This window comes from Mercurialis annua, linkage group LG5 (assembly GCF_937616625.2).
Source record: "Mercurialis annua linkage group LG5, ddMerAnnu1.2, whole genome shotgun sequence".
NCBI classification, from domain to species: domain Eukaryota; kingdom Viridiplantae; phylum Streptophyta; class Magnoliopsida; order Malpighiales; family Euphorbiaceae; genus Mercurialis; species Mercurialis annua.
Genome location: NC_065574.1, coordinates 48568387 through 48584587, shown reverse-complemented (window position 1 = coordinate 48584587; position 16201 = coordinate 48568387). Strand labels below are relative to the sequence as shown.

Below are 16201 nucleotides of genomic sequence, written 5' to 3'. Positions count from 1 at the left end.
AATTTTAATCATTTAAATTATTAAAACTATAACAAATTAATTGAAATCTCAAAATTTTAAATTATTGATTTCATTTTTTTACCCTTGAAAAAATGCCTCTATTGAAAACATTAATCTATTTTCAACACCCTTTAAATTTTTTATTCCAATTTTATCCTCATCTAAGGTATATGTCTCTTTAGTGTGTGTCTAATGTATCATATAATTTACCTCTCCTTTTTTCATATAGCGGGAAATACCCATTTGATATTGCAAAATTTGATTTCATTCCTAAATAATCAAAACTCTTTTCTTCCTTCCTAATTTGCCGTGTTCTTCTTTATGACCTAAATCCATGGTGACTACACGGGGTGCCACTGAGAACGACGGTAATATCAAAATCGCTGATATGGGTAAGAAATCCGTTGCAAAAAAAGCTTCAAAAAACAAAAAGGTAGTGTCAACCGGAGAAGCTTCAGTTCCTCCATCTCCTGTGCAGTTGAGTAAGAAGAGACATGCAAATGATTCACCTCCGAAATCGAAGAAACACAAAGGCATTTCCAGAACTGAATCCAAGAAATCTCCTCCTAAGGTATGATTTCATTAGTTTATAAGTCAATTAAGAACCTACTGCATTAGAATTATTTGATGTCTTAAAATAATAAATTGACTCTGTTTATATGATTGTTTGAAATTATGTTTAAGTATGATTGTTTGGAATTATGTTTATATAAAATTGTGGTTAGGTTGGTTGGTAGATAGTTTTGAAGGTACAGTTATGAACTCTATTTTTTTAGGGTACTGAAATTTCAGTTTTTAAAGGTTAATTCCTCCATTCTACTGGGTTTGACAATGAAATTTCAGGTTTTGATTTGGTTATTTTTGGAATTATGTTTATATAAAATTCAGAATCGACGAATTTGCTTTGATCTCGGGTTTAAACTGTCAAGGTGACAGCAGTAAGTATGCCTATACAAAAGTTGAAAACGGCATTTTGGATAAGTACTTCAGCGGGCTGCAATCTGTTTCTAAACAGACCCTTCAGGATTTTTTCAAAGCTAGGCGTTGGGAGTCGGAGGAGGATGGGTTTAAGATAGCATTTATGCATTTTTTGCATAACTTCTTGCTTGCTTCACCGAGGACTGCTCGTATCCCTTTGAAGGACTTTGACGTAGTTGATTCGGCTGATTTGAACGACTATCCATGGGGTATTGACGTTTTCAAGTACACGTTTGATTCTTTGTCAAAAAGAGCTGTTCTTAGTCCGGGATCTCTTATTATTGAAGACAACATTTACCAGTATCGACTTCAAGGTTTACCATATGCACTGGTATGTTGGTTCTACGAGTGTTGCCCGGCGGTGGAAAATACCTTTGCTCAGCTAGTGAACAAAGATGCTATCCCGCAGATTCTGAGGTGGCAAGCATTCGTTCCTGCAAAATACATTGATGTTGACAGAGATTTATTTGTTGAGATTGCATCCGATGAGGTTCGTATGTGTTAAATTTTCAATTTTTCAAATGTAATTTATCGTTGACTCTGTTTTCATATATGGTGTTCATTTGTTATGTGTAGATGATTTTCCGATCAATTGTTCCAACCCCGGCAGAGATGAATGCCCTTCGTCTAGGTGACTTATTCAAAAAAATTAAGGGAAACGAGGAGGGTTATTGTCCGGCATTTAATATATTGAAGGACGGTGAATCAACGTCGAACACTTCGAATTTAAATGTTATGGAAGAGAGGCTGGAAATTTTGATGGCTGGTCAAAAGACGATTAAGGATGATATAATGGATTTGAAACGTTTATTCACTTCCAAATGTTCCGAACTTTTGACAGTTGTCAATTCATTGAATGATAGGCTAACTCTGATTGGTGATTCTAAAACGGTAATTTGTTTTGATTTATGTATTTTGTACTTTTATCACTTAGAGTTTAGTTAAATATAATTTATGTTATTTCATATTATGTTATTGTAACCTGATGGGAACCTAATGTGAACTCCATATCTATATCAGGTTGAAATTGAGAAACATGATGTTTCTGATGGCTTGCAGACAAGGGTTGACAAAGGAAAAAAGGTTGTTCTTCCTGCAGAGGACATTTCAGTGAAACCAAGTAAAAATGGTACTTCTATAGTAACGGAACGAGAAGAAAGGGATGGTAGGGAGTCTGTTGTTCCTGTTTCTGCTGATACTAAAGCTACTTCCAGCAAAGAAAGGGATGGTAGGGAGTCTGCTGATGAAGAAGAAGGTGCTGAAAAAGTCGAATTGGAAGATTTGGTTTGCGAGAAGGCTGTACTTGAAGGCAAGGATGACCGTGGTGAACCTTGTGTTATTGTTTCTTCCGAACACGTTGATGTTATCTCTCCGAATTTTGAGGTATATTTAATAATTTGAAATTAAGCTGTTTTGATTAACTATATTAATTTGTTTATTGTCAATTTACTAGGTTTCGCGACAAAGCGAGTTGAATTTAAAATCTCCACCAGATGACACCATCAATCAGACTAAAAAAAATGCAAGTGAATCGATTGCTGAATTCAAATCAAAGGAGGTATTGTTTGCTTTAAATTATATTTATAGTTTAATTTTATAGTTTACTTACTGTATCCTCTCTTATGTTTTTGGTAGTCTGGTCCTTCTTCCAGCCGCTTCATACCGACGCAAACTGGTTGTAAAGTCCGTATTTGTCCATTTGATGCTAATCACATTTTATTCAGTGATGCCACCAAACAAGACATCATTCAGAATTGGCTGGAAGAAGGACGTCCTAAAGGGGCCAAGTTCGTATCTCGACTAACTTTTTTCAGTTCTGTTTTAATGCTCACTTATTTAATTTTTTTTCTTTGTTTGTTTAGAAGGCAAAGCTGGATATACGATCCAAAGATTGATAAATTCCATCCTCGTCTTTCTCTTGGCGTGGTTGATATTGAAAAGAAATCCTGGTTTTACCATCTCTACCACGTTGGAAAGCCTCTTGAGTGTTCTGTAAGTATATCCATATTTCTTTTATTTGTTCTTTTTATTTTATTTTATGTGTTTATTATTTGAATTACTCACGATAGTTTTGTTAATAACATTGTTGTGACTGTATGGCTACTTAACCTTGAATTTTGTTTATTTGGCAGCATGTATATGTTCTCTTTTATTATCTGAGAAAGAAAATAAAATCTGGATGTGCTGCAAACAGTAGATGTACGTCAACTGATAATTTTTTTGATCGGCGTATTCAAACTCTCTACACAGCATACAAGAAAAAGCAAGATGTGTCACTTGTTTCTTTGAAACATACAGTGGCTATCTACATTAAAGGTGGTGCTATGCGTTGCAATACGAATTGGGCTGATGTTGACGATGTTCTTTTTCCGATCAATTGTGTTAACGATTGGCATTGGATTTTGGCTCGCCTGAATTTCAAGGAACGATGCATCTATATCTACAATTCGTTGAGGTCGGCGCAATATGACAGATCAGCAACTGAATATGTTACTTCTTATAGTGTGTTGCTTCCACTATTCCTTCAAGCTGCCAATTTTTATGATTCTCGAGATGACATCGATACTACTGCCGGTGCTTCTGAGGGAAAGAGAATAACTGATCCGTTCAGAATAGAGATTGTGGAAAACATGCCTATCCAAAATGATGTGTAAGTCTATAATTTGTTTTTAACTTTAGTTGGTTGGGTTATATTAAAGAGTTATGGTGACAGAATAGGAACCTAATGTCAACCTTGTTTCTTATGTTTTTTTATTTTTTTCTCACTTTTCGTAGTGATTGTGGAGTTCATATGTTTTCCGCTGCTGAGTTCTTTGTTGATGGGAAAGTTATGGGGCATGATTATGATGTCAAAGAACACCGTGCTCGTTACGCTTCGTCATTATATTTGTATGCTCGTTGGAAGGAAAGCTCTTCTTGTGTTAGTGAAGATGAGGGTCCTCTAAAACTCAAGAGAACATCTGCCTAGGGAGTGAAGAGGAAGCTAATTTATGGAGGTTCAAGATGAAGAATGTTATTGATTTTTGTTTGTAAAGAAAGTCTCCTTTTTGTCACACTTTTATTTTGCTTGGAGGACATAAATGTCCATTTATTTCTTATTTGAAGTCTATTTTAGAGTATTTGTAAAAACAGGTAATTACAATATGTGTAGTGTTTTAGCAAATTTCCGCAAAATTGTGAATTGTCAATAGTTATATTAAAAGGCAGGAGTTCAATTCTATTTTTCTGTTCTGTTCTATAGTAGAAGTACAAAATTGAGAAAAAATAATTGGTACTACACCAAACCTTAAAATCAAACTAAACCAAAGGAATCAATTGAATGTTTGGCTGATATCTCATATATAATTCCATAAGTTCAAACTCGATGTGTGGCTAATATCTCGACGAGTTTTCATCAACACATCGAGTTTCTGCTATCCAGTTGTCACGACCCATTTTCATGAATCGCGACCGGCGCTAGGGTATGGGTAATGTAAGACCGAAACCCGTAGCTAGCCTTTCATTTAACATATAAACATATAAACCTGCAGAAAACCAATGCTCGAGGGCAACCGAGACTTCAGCCTAAAACTAGCAGTTATAATATTCAACAGTTAATATAACATGCTTATCCAATTTCGAGTCTAAAATAGATTTATCATAAATCAATGTAAATGATATAACATGCCAAAGCAATATAACCAGTCGAACCAATCCGACAAAATATATAATAATAATAAAGACGTCTAGTTACTACTGCGGTCTAAGAATAAAACAGTTTTACAGTTTTATTAAAAATAAAAGGAATCTCCGAGGAAAAGTAAATGCGGAGATCACCAGACTCTCTCAGATCATAACCCTGGGGAAAATTGGGAAAACAACGGGGTCAGATATACTGAGATGAGTTTATACCACTATCTACATTTATTAAGTGGAAAACCTTTAAAACCGTTTAAAACATTTAATAACGATATTACGAATAATAGTTGGAACCCTAATCCACAATTCTAAATAATAACCATAATCCAATAGGCCTGGTCCCGAGAGCTAAGCTACACCGAGTTACCACTGACCACACTTTTACCATATCCAGAGTCCCGAGAGCTGTGCTACACCGAGTTACTCTATTTGGTCCCGAGAGCTATGCTCACACCGAGTTACCATATTTCCATAAATAACTTACCCAGATCATTACCGGTGCGCACGCAGTCCTAATGATGCCCATTAGGTAGCATGTTCCAACTAGAAGCCATAATATAAAAACAGTTCGAAATATACGTACAGTATATATATTTAATATTAAAATAACAATTTACTTAATAAAGCGGTAAATAGTAAGTACAAACTCACTACTTGCTAATCCACGTGATAACCGGCAAGCAACTAATCCGGGTTCGCCTTTGGAGCACGAACAGTAGTCGGGTCTAGAAAATATAAAATAATTATTAAAAACAGACCCTAACTCTAGAGAGTACTAGACATCACATAGGACTAGCACAAATAACACGTCAGAATAAAACAATCCAGAATGACACAAAAATACCCAATAGGTAGAAACGCCCAATTAATACAAGTCTATTGAGTTCTCGCTTAAAAGTCTATTTCATAAATATTATTTAATAGTCTTTAAATAATAATTAATTTCCAAATAGTGGGTTAGCCGAGTTACCAATAACTACAAGACTAACCTCACTTGTCGGGTGACCCAAGTCTAACCCCACTCAAAATATTTTATCAAAAATATAATTCAGAATTTTATAATTTCCAAAAATAACTTTGATAAAATAAATATAGTCGTATCCAATTATAAACCATAGTTTACAATTATAGAAATCACTTTGGCAAAATAATAAATTTAAATTTAAAACGGAACCAAATAGCTTTAACTTCATGTAACCCAAGTTACAACCAATTAATTAACTCAATTAATTCAATATATAATTAAATGGTTAAACTATAAATTTATCCAAATCGGCACGCTAAACCAAAAATCTCAAAAATGATAAATTAAATATAAATACCCAATTCCCATTTATAATAATAATTTTAAATTAAAATCATTTAAATTATAATAAGGTTATCATTATTTCTAGATTTAAAATAATGTTGACAAAGTAATTTAAAATTATAAATAATGATATCATCAAGATGCCAAATTATAAGTCGAAACTAAATCCGAAAATTAAAACCAAATCAAATAACAATAGATTTAAAATAATTAACTAAAATTTAACTTAGGGAATCACTTGGTTTTTAACACGATAACTTAAGGACCACTCTAGTCCTTTAACCATCACTTTTACACAAACCAAAATAACACCAAATTGTTCCTGCCATTAACAGTACACCCATTAAGCATAAATCAATCTTTAATCAATTTCAATTCAAGAAACAAAACAACATTATGAATCCCGCCAACCATCATTCCTCTATCAAACAATTTGGACAACCACAGTAACAATCAAAGGCTAATCAATTTATAGATAACATATCAATAATTAAGAATAAAAACCAAAACACATAAATGGAGGCCGAACCAAATATCTCAGAGATACGGAATTGAAATAACGGATCAATAACGAAGGACTCGCAACACTTACAATCTAAACAAACCCAAATCACCAAGAATAATGGATCAAATGAGGAACCCAAGCCAGTAGCAACACTCGGGAAGAAACAGCCAACATGAAAACACAACATAACGAACAAACAAGAGAGTTCGACGTACCGTATAATTCCGACGCTTTAGGATTTCCAAGGACAACGAGTTTAGAGATTGAGACGTAACCAATCTCAATATAACTCTAAAATAATAACGAACACAATTATGAAACGGTTGGAACGATATCGAATGAAAGAATAACGAAGAATTGACATTAATAACTTACTGGATTTGGGAGGGATGGGAGGAATGATGAAGACGATACCACATGAAATTCTAGAGTGCAAGACGGCTAGGGTTTAGTTTAGAAAACAAAAGAATGAACAAAATAGGGTTTTAAAATTGTAAGAGGTCTATTTAAATAGCTGAAATCCCGTAACAGCACAGTGCACGTTCGGGCCCTCCATCGATTCTCCAAATCGCATCAAATTTTGTCCAACGGTCAACTTTATGTCGTGCACAGCATATCCGAAAATGAGCCCGATCCAACCGTGCAATTGAGAGATATGGATGTTTTATCAAAACATGACAGATTCAGAAGGCATATTGTAATACCCCAAAATAATTAATTAGCTAATTGGACCACGTGTCCAGTTTTGAGTCGCGGAAGTGGCGATATTGGAAAGTTTTCCGATAAATAAGTTTCAAGTAGGTCGGTTTTGAGAAATTAACTATGAGAAAATTAAGGTTATATTTCAATTCTAAAGTTAGAGTTGGAATTAATAGGGAAAATGTCAAGAAAAGTCTAAAATGAAGTACAGGGACCAAAGTGGTAATTTAGCCACTTTGTGTCGAAAATAGAAATATTGGAATTTGACGGGAAAGTACTAATATCGAGATTTGTATTATTTATCGGATATAAATAATACGTATAAGTCGTAATAAAAGAGTTTATTGATTTAGCTATGGACTAAATCGTAGGAAAGAAAAGTTTGAAAGATAAATTGTAACAAGGAAAGAAAGAAAGGACCAAAACGGACTTTTAGCCATCTAATATAAGGATTATCATTTGAATGAAGGAAGGCATCAGAGAGTGAGGATCCAGAAGCTTCATTTTATATCGATCAACTTCGTTTCTTTACGGTTTCTTCGTTCGACGTCCGATTCAAGCGATTTTCGCGGCCATCTCTTCGGAATTAAATCCTCTACTGATCTTGAGCTTTATTTCAAGGTAAATCTTCGGATTTTTGGTGCTAAAAGCAAGTTTATAGGCTGTTTTAATGAGATTGTGATTTTGGATTGAAATTGATGTTTTCGGGTTTACTATGACGTTTTTGAAGAAACCGAGATATGGGTATTGAGCGTGGGTATGTTTAGCACGTCGGGATTGTGGCGAAACCCCGGAAAATCTGATTTCCGGGGCTGTGCACGTGGTACACGACCGTGTACCACGGGTGCACGAACGTGTACTGATGTACACGAACGTGCACCTAGCGAGGTACACGATCGTGTACTGAAGTACACGAACGTGTACTTCTCATGGTACACGAACGTGTACAATGAGTACACGAACGTGTACCCCTGAGGTGCACGAACGTGTACTCAGTTGCACGATCGTGCACCCGTCAAAATGCACAATGTGCACCCTAACTCGCCCCCACGCGTATACAAACTATAATTGACCTAAGTGTTTGACGTTTAGGGTAATTGGACGTGGAAAGACGGATTTCGGACTTTGAGAATCATTAATCTCGAGATTAGCTCGACGTTTTAGGTAAATTATAAAATGGAGAACGTCAAGGACGTTAAGCGATTCTCAATTATGAGAAATAGTATTCGCTAAGTCGTTTATACGACTAGAGATATTGAATACGTAAATAAGTGTAAAACAAAACTAAATCCTAAAACTTAAAAGTATTATACGTATAAGAATATGAGAATCACGTCTAACTATTAACGATTTATCAGACGTGTCTGCGAGTAGTGAAGTCAGTAGAGGCGGACTAGCAAGAGCGTACTATCAGATCGATCATATCATTTCTTGGATTGCGGTCACTGTGAGTTGCACTTTACTTTCGTGTATTATCGATTAATATTATGTTGATATCATACTATATATATATATACTGTTTATATGCATCGCACTATATATATATATATATATGAATTGTTGATATGCTACATGTTTTGATTAAGTTTTAATGTACGAGAACCTAGTATACGATCCAACGAAACTAGCTACCTATTGGGTGTCAATAGGCTGCGTGATCACCAGTAATCGAGTCAGTCTAGTGTGTCTGACTATAAGATATGATTTGAGATGCATGCATGGTTTGATTATGAAAACTATGATATGAATGCTATACGAGAGTGAACTCGGTTACAGTGTAACCTGAGCCCCGTATCTAGTAGGTTGGACCTACCAGTGGGTTGGACCCACCTCTTTGGGATTAAGAGATATGTTCTGACTGACATGGTTGAACGTGAACGCTCCCGGGTCAGACTAATGGAATCAGTATGATTTGAATAATAGTGAGTTACGTTATGTTTCAGGATTATAGTTTCGAAAGGATCGAGTACTTGTTCATATGTATTTTTATATTGATATTGATTTGAAATGCGATGCTATGTTTTTAAAATAATACCGTTAGTAAACTGTGAACTCACTCAGTATTTCCCCAAATACTGACCCCTCACCTTTGATGTCTTTCAGGTGCTTAGCTTGTGGACTTAGCTAGAGACCAATTTTGAAGTCCAGAAGTCAGCTGTATATGTTAGTTTCTGACTTCTGTGAGTGCTGCAGTAGTGGTCCTGTGTCAACAGAATAGTAGCCTAGTCAGCAGTTTATTTTGATTGTATATATCAACTGCTGTATTTGTCTATATGCTTTTTGATAGGCTACGTACGTTGTATGTGATCCACGGCCCCAGATGCCAGTGGGATGTTTGAAACACTAACTGATGTATATAGTACCGCGAGGCCAGTTCGTACAGGGTACGGTAACTAGAGCCCGCGAGGTTTTGAAACAGTTAGTGTACATATTCGGTTATATGTTATATATATGTATATATTTGCTTCCGTTGTTTGTTGTTATTTGTTTATATTATATTTGCGAAAAATAAATTGTGATTTTAGGCTTGCTACGGGTTCCGGAGCTACCACTCCCGTTCCCTAGCGCCGGTTGCGGCTCAATAAATTTTGGGTCGTGACAATGTTGGTATCAGAGCAGTTTGGTCCAGTTACCACTGCAAGTTTGTTTCAATGTTTGTTTGAGAGCAGTTTGGTCCAGTTACCACTGCTAGAGTTGTCTGATTGCTTGTTTGACCGGGAGTATTTGTCAGTAAGTATACCTAGGAACTACTGCAGCAAGAGTTAGACCGTGGTTGTCTGTAATTGTGTTATGTGTGCATTAGTAGTACGTGGCATTACGCGCGCGGATCAGGACTATTAAGTTAGTAAGTGAATAGTATCTGTTTATACAGACGACTAAGGCAATTAAGTATGTGTTGCTTGTGCTAAGATATAGAAGGTGGTTACATGTTTGCAAATTATGATCGATTGAGAGGGTTAAGTATTTGTTATTCGCACTGAGATTGTTAAGTGATTATCTGCTTGCGAATTACGTGCAGTTGGATTAAATGCTAAATGTTTACAGCATTATATAAGCTGACTTTGGAATTGCGTGTGAAATGGGCTCAGATGGTTGCTTACGTTCGAAATTGTTTCTTTTCAGCATGTCTGGGCAAAGCGGAGCTCAGTCGCATGCTGATGAAGAACGGGAGGAAGCGCCTCCTATATTTCAAAACGGGTTTCATAATGAAGTAGGCGAACCATCTGGGGTCCATCAGAATGGATTCCACGCAAATATTAGAGCATCACCAGAGATATATCAAAATGGTTTTATGTCCGTGTCAGAGATAGGTAGTTCTTCTGGAAACAGAGTTAGAGAACATTCGCCGGAGATTGAATACGGCGAAGAAGAGGAAGAGGAACCGGAGGAAGATCCGGAAGAGGATCCTGAAGAAGATCCTGAGGAAGACGCCGAGGAGGATCCTGAGGAGGATCCAGAAGAAGAATTAGAAGAAGAAGCAGAAGAGGAAAATCCTCAGGAAGAAGAGTATGAAGAAGAAGAGTTAGATGAGTTAGACGTTGAGGAATACAGAGGTGACTATTTCTGGTCAAGTGTGCGGAGATACCGCAATTTGAGGGAAGATGCGGACATAGCTAATGGTCAGGCGCAGATAGCCCTAAATCAGGTTAGGAGGCAAATGCGTTCTTTTTCTAGAGGGATGTTAACTGTAGGAGCGTACTCTACTGATTTTCTGCGGATGGCAGAGGGAGTCCCTAATCTGAACGAAGACAATAGGACCATTAATCGTAGATATGTCAGGGGTTTAGGACCTCAGTTTGATGAGCTGTATGAGCACGTGGACGAACATTTCAGCACGCTTACTACAATGGCCCGTAGGATTGAAACAGAGCATGAATGGTCGGGTGATCCGATACGACCTTATTACTTTAGACGTGAGTACCACCCAGATTACGTCAGTACGTCCTCCAGAACTACAACCAACCCTTATTTTGTGCAAAGAGGTGGACGAAACTCAGGTAGAACAGTTAGGGGCCGTCATACAGGCATAGTTATTAGGGAACCTAACGTTCCGCGTCAGGCACTCCCAGGTATTAGCAATTTATATGCTTTAAGTATTGTGTTTATGTGTTTGCATTATTGTGTTTATATAATTGCTGCATTGCATAGTGGAATGTCAGTAATAGGTTTTGCCTTTAGAATAATACCTCGGAAAGCGAGAACCTATAGGAAGCGTTGTAGTTAAACACGCGCCTAATAAAAGAACATATAAGCATAACACACAAAAACAATAATACAATAAACATCACAACACATAATTATCGCAAACGTAATTCCTATATTACGTTTTAGTATTTGAAGAAATAAATGGATTGCTTACAAGAAGTCGATGTGGAACATCGGCACTTGCGTTTGTATCTGACATAGAAGAGAATGTTGCAGAAGTGGATATGATGATTACAGCAATATAGAATTTTGAACTTAATTGAGTTATCGGAGATATGGAGAAAGAAGTGATGTGACAGACGAACAGTCTGTAAATGACAGCAATACAAAAATATGACAGCAGTACAAAAATTTAAAATATACTCAATAAGTATAAAGAAAGCCGTTAATAGTCGCAGAGCGTATAATCTGGAGTAAGACTTACGATTTTATGAAGATTTTAACAGTTTTTATGATTTTTCAAGGTACAATTGTGCTCAGGCATCGCATATGACATTGCATAACCACGATAGGAATGCATAAAAGAATGATTTTCAAAATTTTAGATCATGCATCATAATTTTGTAATGGAAAAAGAAACTGCGATTTTGAGCAACTCCTTAGTGATGAGAGATATCATCACTCTGAGCAACAATTGTACTAATGATTTCAAACGATTTATGAAAAGTGATTTAAAAGAGCTGGCCAGCCAAAGGATGTTTTGAAATCTTTTGTTTGATGAGTGAACTCAGATGCGAAACTCTGCGACGAATAATAAAAGATTCTTAATAAATAAGAATAAGAGTCGTAAAATAAACCCCAATAACAGAACAAAGCCTTATTAACAATTAATTGCGATAAAACAAACGAGATTAAAGTAAAATTTGAATAAGAAAATATCGTTGGAGAGCATACGCGGTTAAGATGCGATGCACTGGCAATAACTAAGGATACAGTATTTATTCTTATGATAGAATAAAAGATGAAATGAGAAACAGTCATGTAGACGAAAGAAACGTAATGTAAACGCAAGAATGCAGGATATGATGATTATCCTTATACTGAGATAAGTAACATAGCGATCGAGAGACACCGGAGGAAAGAAATTGAAAGTATTAAGAACGAGAAGATGATACTATAAATGATGAACATGAAGTGATATTTAAAGGATATAACTTTATCAATATCAGTGTTCGAAGATACAGAAATAGAAAGAGAAAGGATACGAAATGATGAAGCAGACGATTTCGCAAAATGTGAAGGTGATTTTGCAAGATATGAAAGTTAGAAATTTGATAGATCAAGAGAGATAATGATGCTATATGACTGATATTAAGTGAAGTCACTAATATCAGCATTAAAAGTTATAAGATGTGTTAACAGAAAGGAGAAAAGTTAAATTGTAAAATTCTAGTATAAGGAGAAAGGCACACGTATAGGCATACGTGTCAGTAAATGTTAAGAATAAGCGGAAAACACTTCAAGAAGAAGATGAAAAACATAATAAGGACAAACTAAGAAATGATCGTAATTAGTATTGAGATGATACCTTGAAGAATGAGAATAAAATTACGAAGCTATTTGAAAGTAAGAAGAAGAAGTATAAGACGAGAGAGGAAGTTGATTATATAGTAGGAAGGAATGACGATTAAGGAAATAAGTAAGTTATTAAGGATCTACTGAATCCGTTTCGGATGAAAGTTAAAAATGAAGTTAAGCGAAGATTAGTCAAGAAGAAGGATTCTTAAGAAATTTAAATGTTAAAGGAACATATGAGGTCAACGTGAATAAGGAATAGTGACGTAAAGGAAGAACAATTTTGACAGACCAGTCAATAAGAAACTTGAGACGACCTCTAAAGTAGCAATTAGAGGGAAGTGAAAAGGATAAGAATTCGAATAATATTAGTAATCAAGAGCAACTGTATAAGCCATACAATCAAAAGTTACGTGAAATGAAACGTTTAAGATAATGATGAAGGATGAAGGATCACGACCAACGGAGCGACATGAAGTTCACAATAGCTTAAAAAAAAGCAAAGAAAGGAGAAGTTGAAGAAAGTAAAGGAAGTATCAGGCTTAGTTACGTTAAGAGACGGAGAAGGTGTCAGACATAGTGCAAGTTGAAAAAGATTAGCTAATAAGAAAGGAGATGTCAGATGACAGTAGAGAGAAGTAAGAAACGACGATAACCAGTTAAGGAAGAAAGATGATATCGTCAGATGATAGCAAAGATTAAAAGTCGTAGATTGTGCTTATAAAAGGAAATACTCATAGAAGTACGAATGAAATAAGTACGTCATTAAAGGTGTAATCGATACGTCGTGACTATTCACGTATAAAAGAGACAAGTAGCGACTCGATGACGATTAAGAATGAGACAATAAAGTTGGAAAGTATCAAGTGAGGATTAATCGACGCTAATGATGATCAGGAAGATCACAACCAGTTATACAAGACGTCAGGATTACGATATCGGCGATACGCCTCGAGCCACACTATTTTAGAAAGATGACCAATAAGACAAAGGTAACAGTAAGAAGATTTTCATTTATGCTCCAACAGGAGATTACTATGAGCAAGATAGATAATCGATTAATGATGAGTACGAAGTCACAGCTATACGTGGAGAGCTAAGAGCTGAGTAAGAGAAAGGACATGACTGACGTATAGTAGTGAATAACAAGGAAGGTATAAGAATAATTGTAAGGTCCCAATAAGTTTTATGAAAATTCGAGGACGAATTTTTATAAGGGGGGAAGAATGTAATACCCCAAAATAATTAATTAGCTAATTGGACCACGTGTCCAGTTTTGAGTCGCGGAAGTGGCGATATTGGAAAGTTTTCCGATAAATAAGTTTCAAGTAGGTCGGTTTTGAGAAATTAACTATGAGAAAATTAAGGTTATATTTCAATTCTAAAGTTAGAGTTGGAATTAATAGGGAAAATGTCAAGAAAAGTCTAAAATGAAGTACAGGGACCAAAGTGGTAATTTAGCCACTTTGTGTCGAAAATAGAAATATTGGAATTTGACGGGAAAGTACTAATATCGAGATTTGTATTATTTATCGGATATAAATAATACGTATAAGTCGTAATAAAAGAGTTTATTGATTTAGCTATGGACTAAATCGTAGGAAAGAAAAGTTTGAAAGATAAATTGTAACAAGGAAAGAAAGAAAGGACCAAAACGGACTTTTAGCCATCTAATATAAGGATTATCATTTGAATGAAGGAAGGCATCAGAGAGTGAGGATCCAGAAGCTTCATTTTATATCGATCAACTTCGTTTCTTTACGGTTTCTTCGTTCGACGTCCGATTCAAGCGATTTTCGCGGCCATCTCTTCGGAATTAAATCCTCTACTGATCTTGAGCTTTATTTCAAGGTAAATCTTCGGATTTTTGGTGCTAAAAGCAAGTTTATAGGCTGTTTTAATGAGATTGTGATTTTGGATTGAAATTGATGTTTTCGGGTTTACTATGACGTTTTTGAAGAAACCGAGATATGGGTATTGAGCGTGGGTATGTTTAGCACGTCGGGATTGTGGCGAAACCCCGGAAAATCTGATTTCCGGGGCTGTGCACGTGGTACACGACCGTGTACCACGGGTGCACGAACGTGTACTGATGTACACGAACGTGCACCTAGCGAGGTACACGATCGTGTACTGAAGTACACGAACGTGTACTTCTCATGGTACACGAACGTGTACAATGAGTACACGAACGTGTACCCCTGAGGTGCACGAACGTGTACTCAGTTGCACGATCGTGCACCCGTCAAAATGCACAATGTGCACCCTAACTCGCCCCCACGCGTATACAAACTATAATTGACCTAAGTGTTTGACGTTTAGGGTAATTGGACGTGGAAAGACGGATTTCGGACTTTGAGAATCATTAATCTCGAGATTAGCTCGACGTTTTAGGTAAATTATAAAATGGAGAACGTCAAGGACGTTAAGCGATTCTCAATTATGAGAAATAGTATTCGCTAAGTCGTTTATACGACTAGAGATATTGAATACGTAAATAAGTGTAAAACAAAACTAAATCCTAAAACTTAAAAGTATTATACGTATAAGAATATGAGAATCACGTCTAACTATTAACGATTTATCAGACGTGTCTGCGAGTAGTGAAGTCAGTAGAGGCGGACTAGCAAGAGCGTACTATCAGATCGATCATATCATTTCTTGGATTGCGGTCACTGTGAGTTGCACTTTACTTTCGTGTATTATCGATTAATATTATGTTGATATCATACTATATATATATATATATACTGTTTATATGCATCGCACTATATATATATATATATGAATTGTTGATATGCTACATGTTTTGATTAAGTTTTAATGTACGAGAACCTAGTATACGATCCAACGAAACTAGCTACCTATTGGGTGTCAATAGGCTGCGTGATCACCAGTAATCGAGTCAGTCTAGTGTGTCTGACTATAAGATATGATTTGAGATGCATGCATGGTTTGATTATGAAAACTATGATATGAATGCTATACGAGAGTGAACTCGGTTACAGTGTAACCTGAGCCCCGTATCTAGTAGGTTGGACCTACCAGTGGGTTGGACCCACCTCTTTGGGATTAAGAGATATGTTCTGACTGACGTGGTTGAACGTGAACGCTCCCGGGTCAGACTAATGGAATCAGTATGATTTGAATAATAGTGAGTTACGTTATGTTTCAGGATTATAGTTTCGAAAGGATCGAGTACTTGTTCATATGTATTTTTATATTGATATTGATTTGAAATGCGATGCTATGTTTTTAAAATAATACCGTTAGTAAACTGTGAACTCACTCAGTATTTCCCCAAATACTGA

The 16201-nt window shown here is 36.0% G+C and overlaps 1 protein-coding gene across 1 annotated transcript; it reads left to right on the top strand.

The window, feature by feature from the left end:
- The first annotated feature begins 334 nt into the window (after positions 1-334).
- LOC126682715 (uncharacterized) lies at positions 335-4155 on the top strand. Its single transcript, XM_056105919.1, has 10 exons — positions 335-571; positions 844-854; positions 937-1468; positions 1555-1869; positions 1999-2361; positions 2432-2536; positions 2614-2765; positions 2841-2970; positions 3111-3628; positions 3754-4155. The coding sequence occupies exons 1-10, from the start codon at positions 335-337 to the stop codon at positions 3944-3946; spliced, it is 2556 nt and encodes an 851-aa protein (XP_055961894.1). The 3' UTR covers positions 3947-4155.
- The last annotated feature ends 12046 nt before the right edge of the window (positions 4156-16201 follow it).

Coding starts and splice junctions, on each gene's coding strand:
- LOC126682715 (XM_056105919.1), top strand. CDS start 335: ATGGTGACTACACGGGGTGCCACTGAGAACGACGGTAATATCAAAATC. Junction 2,362..2,431: donor TTATCTCTCCGAATTTTGAG/GTATATTTAATA, acceptor TCAATTTACTAG/GTTTCGCGACAAAGCGAGTT. Junction 2,766..2,840: donor GGACGTCCTAAAGGGGCCAA/GTTCGTATCTCG, acceptor TTGTTTGTTTAG/AAGGCAAAGCTGGATATACG.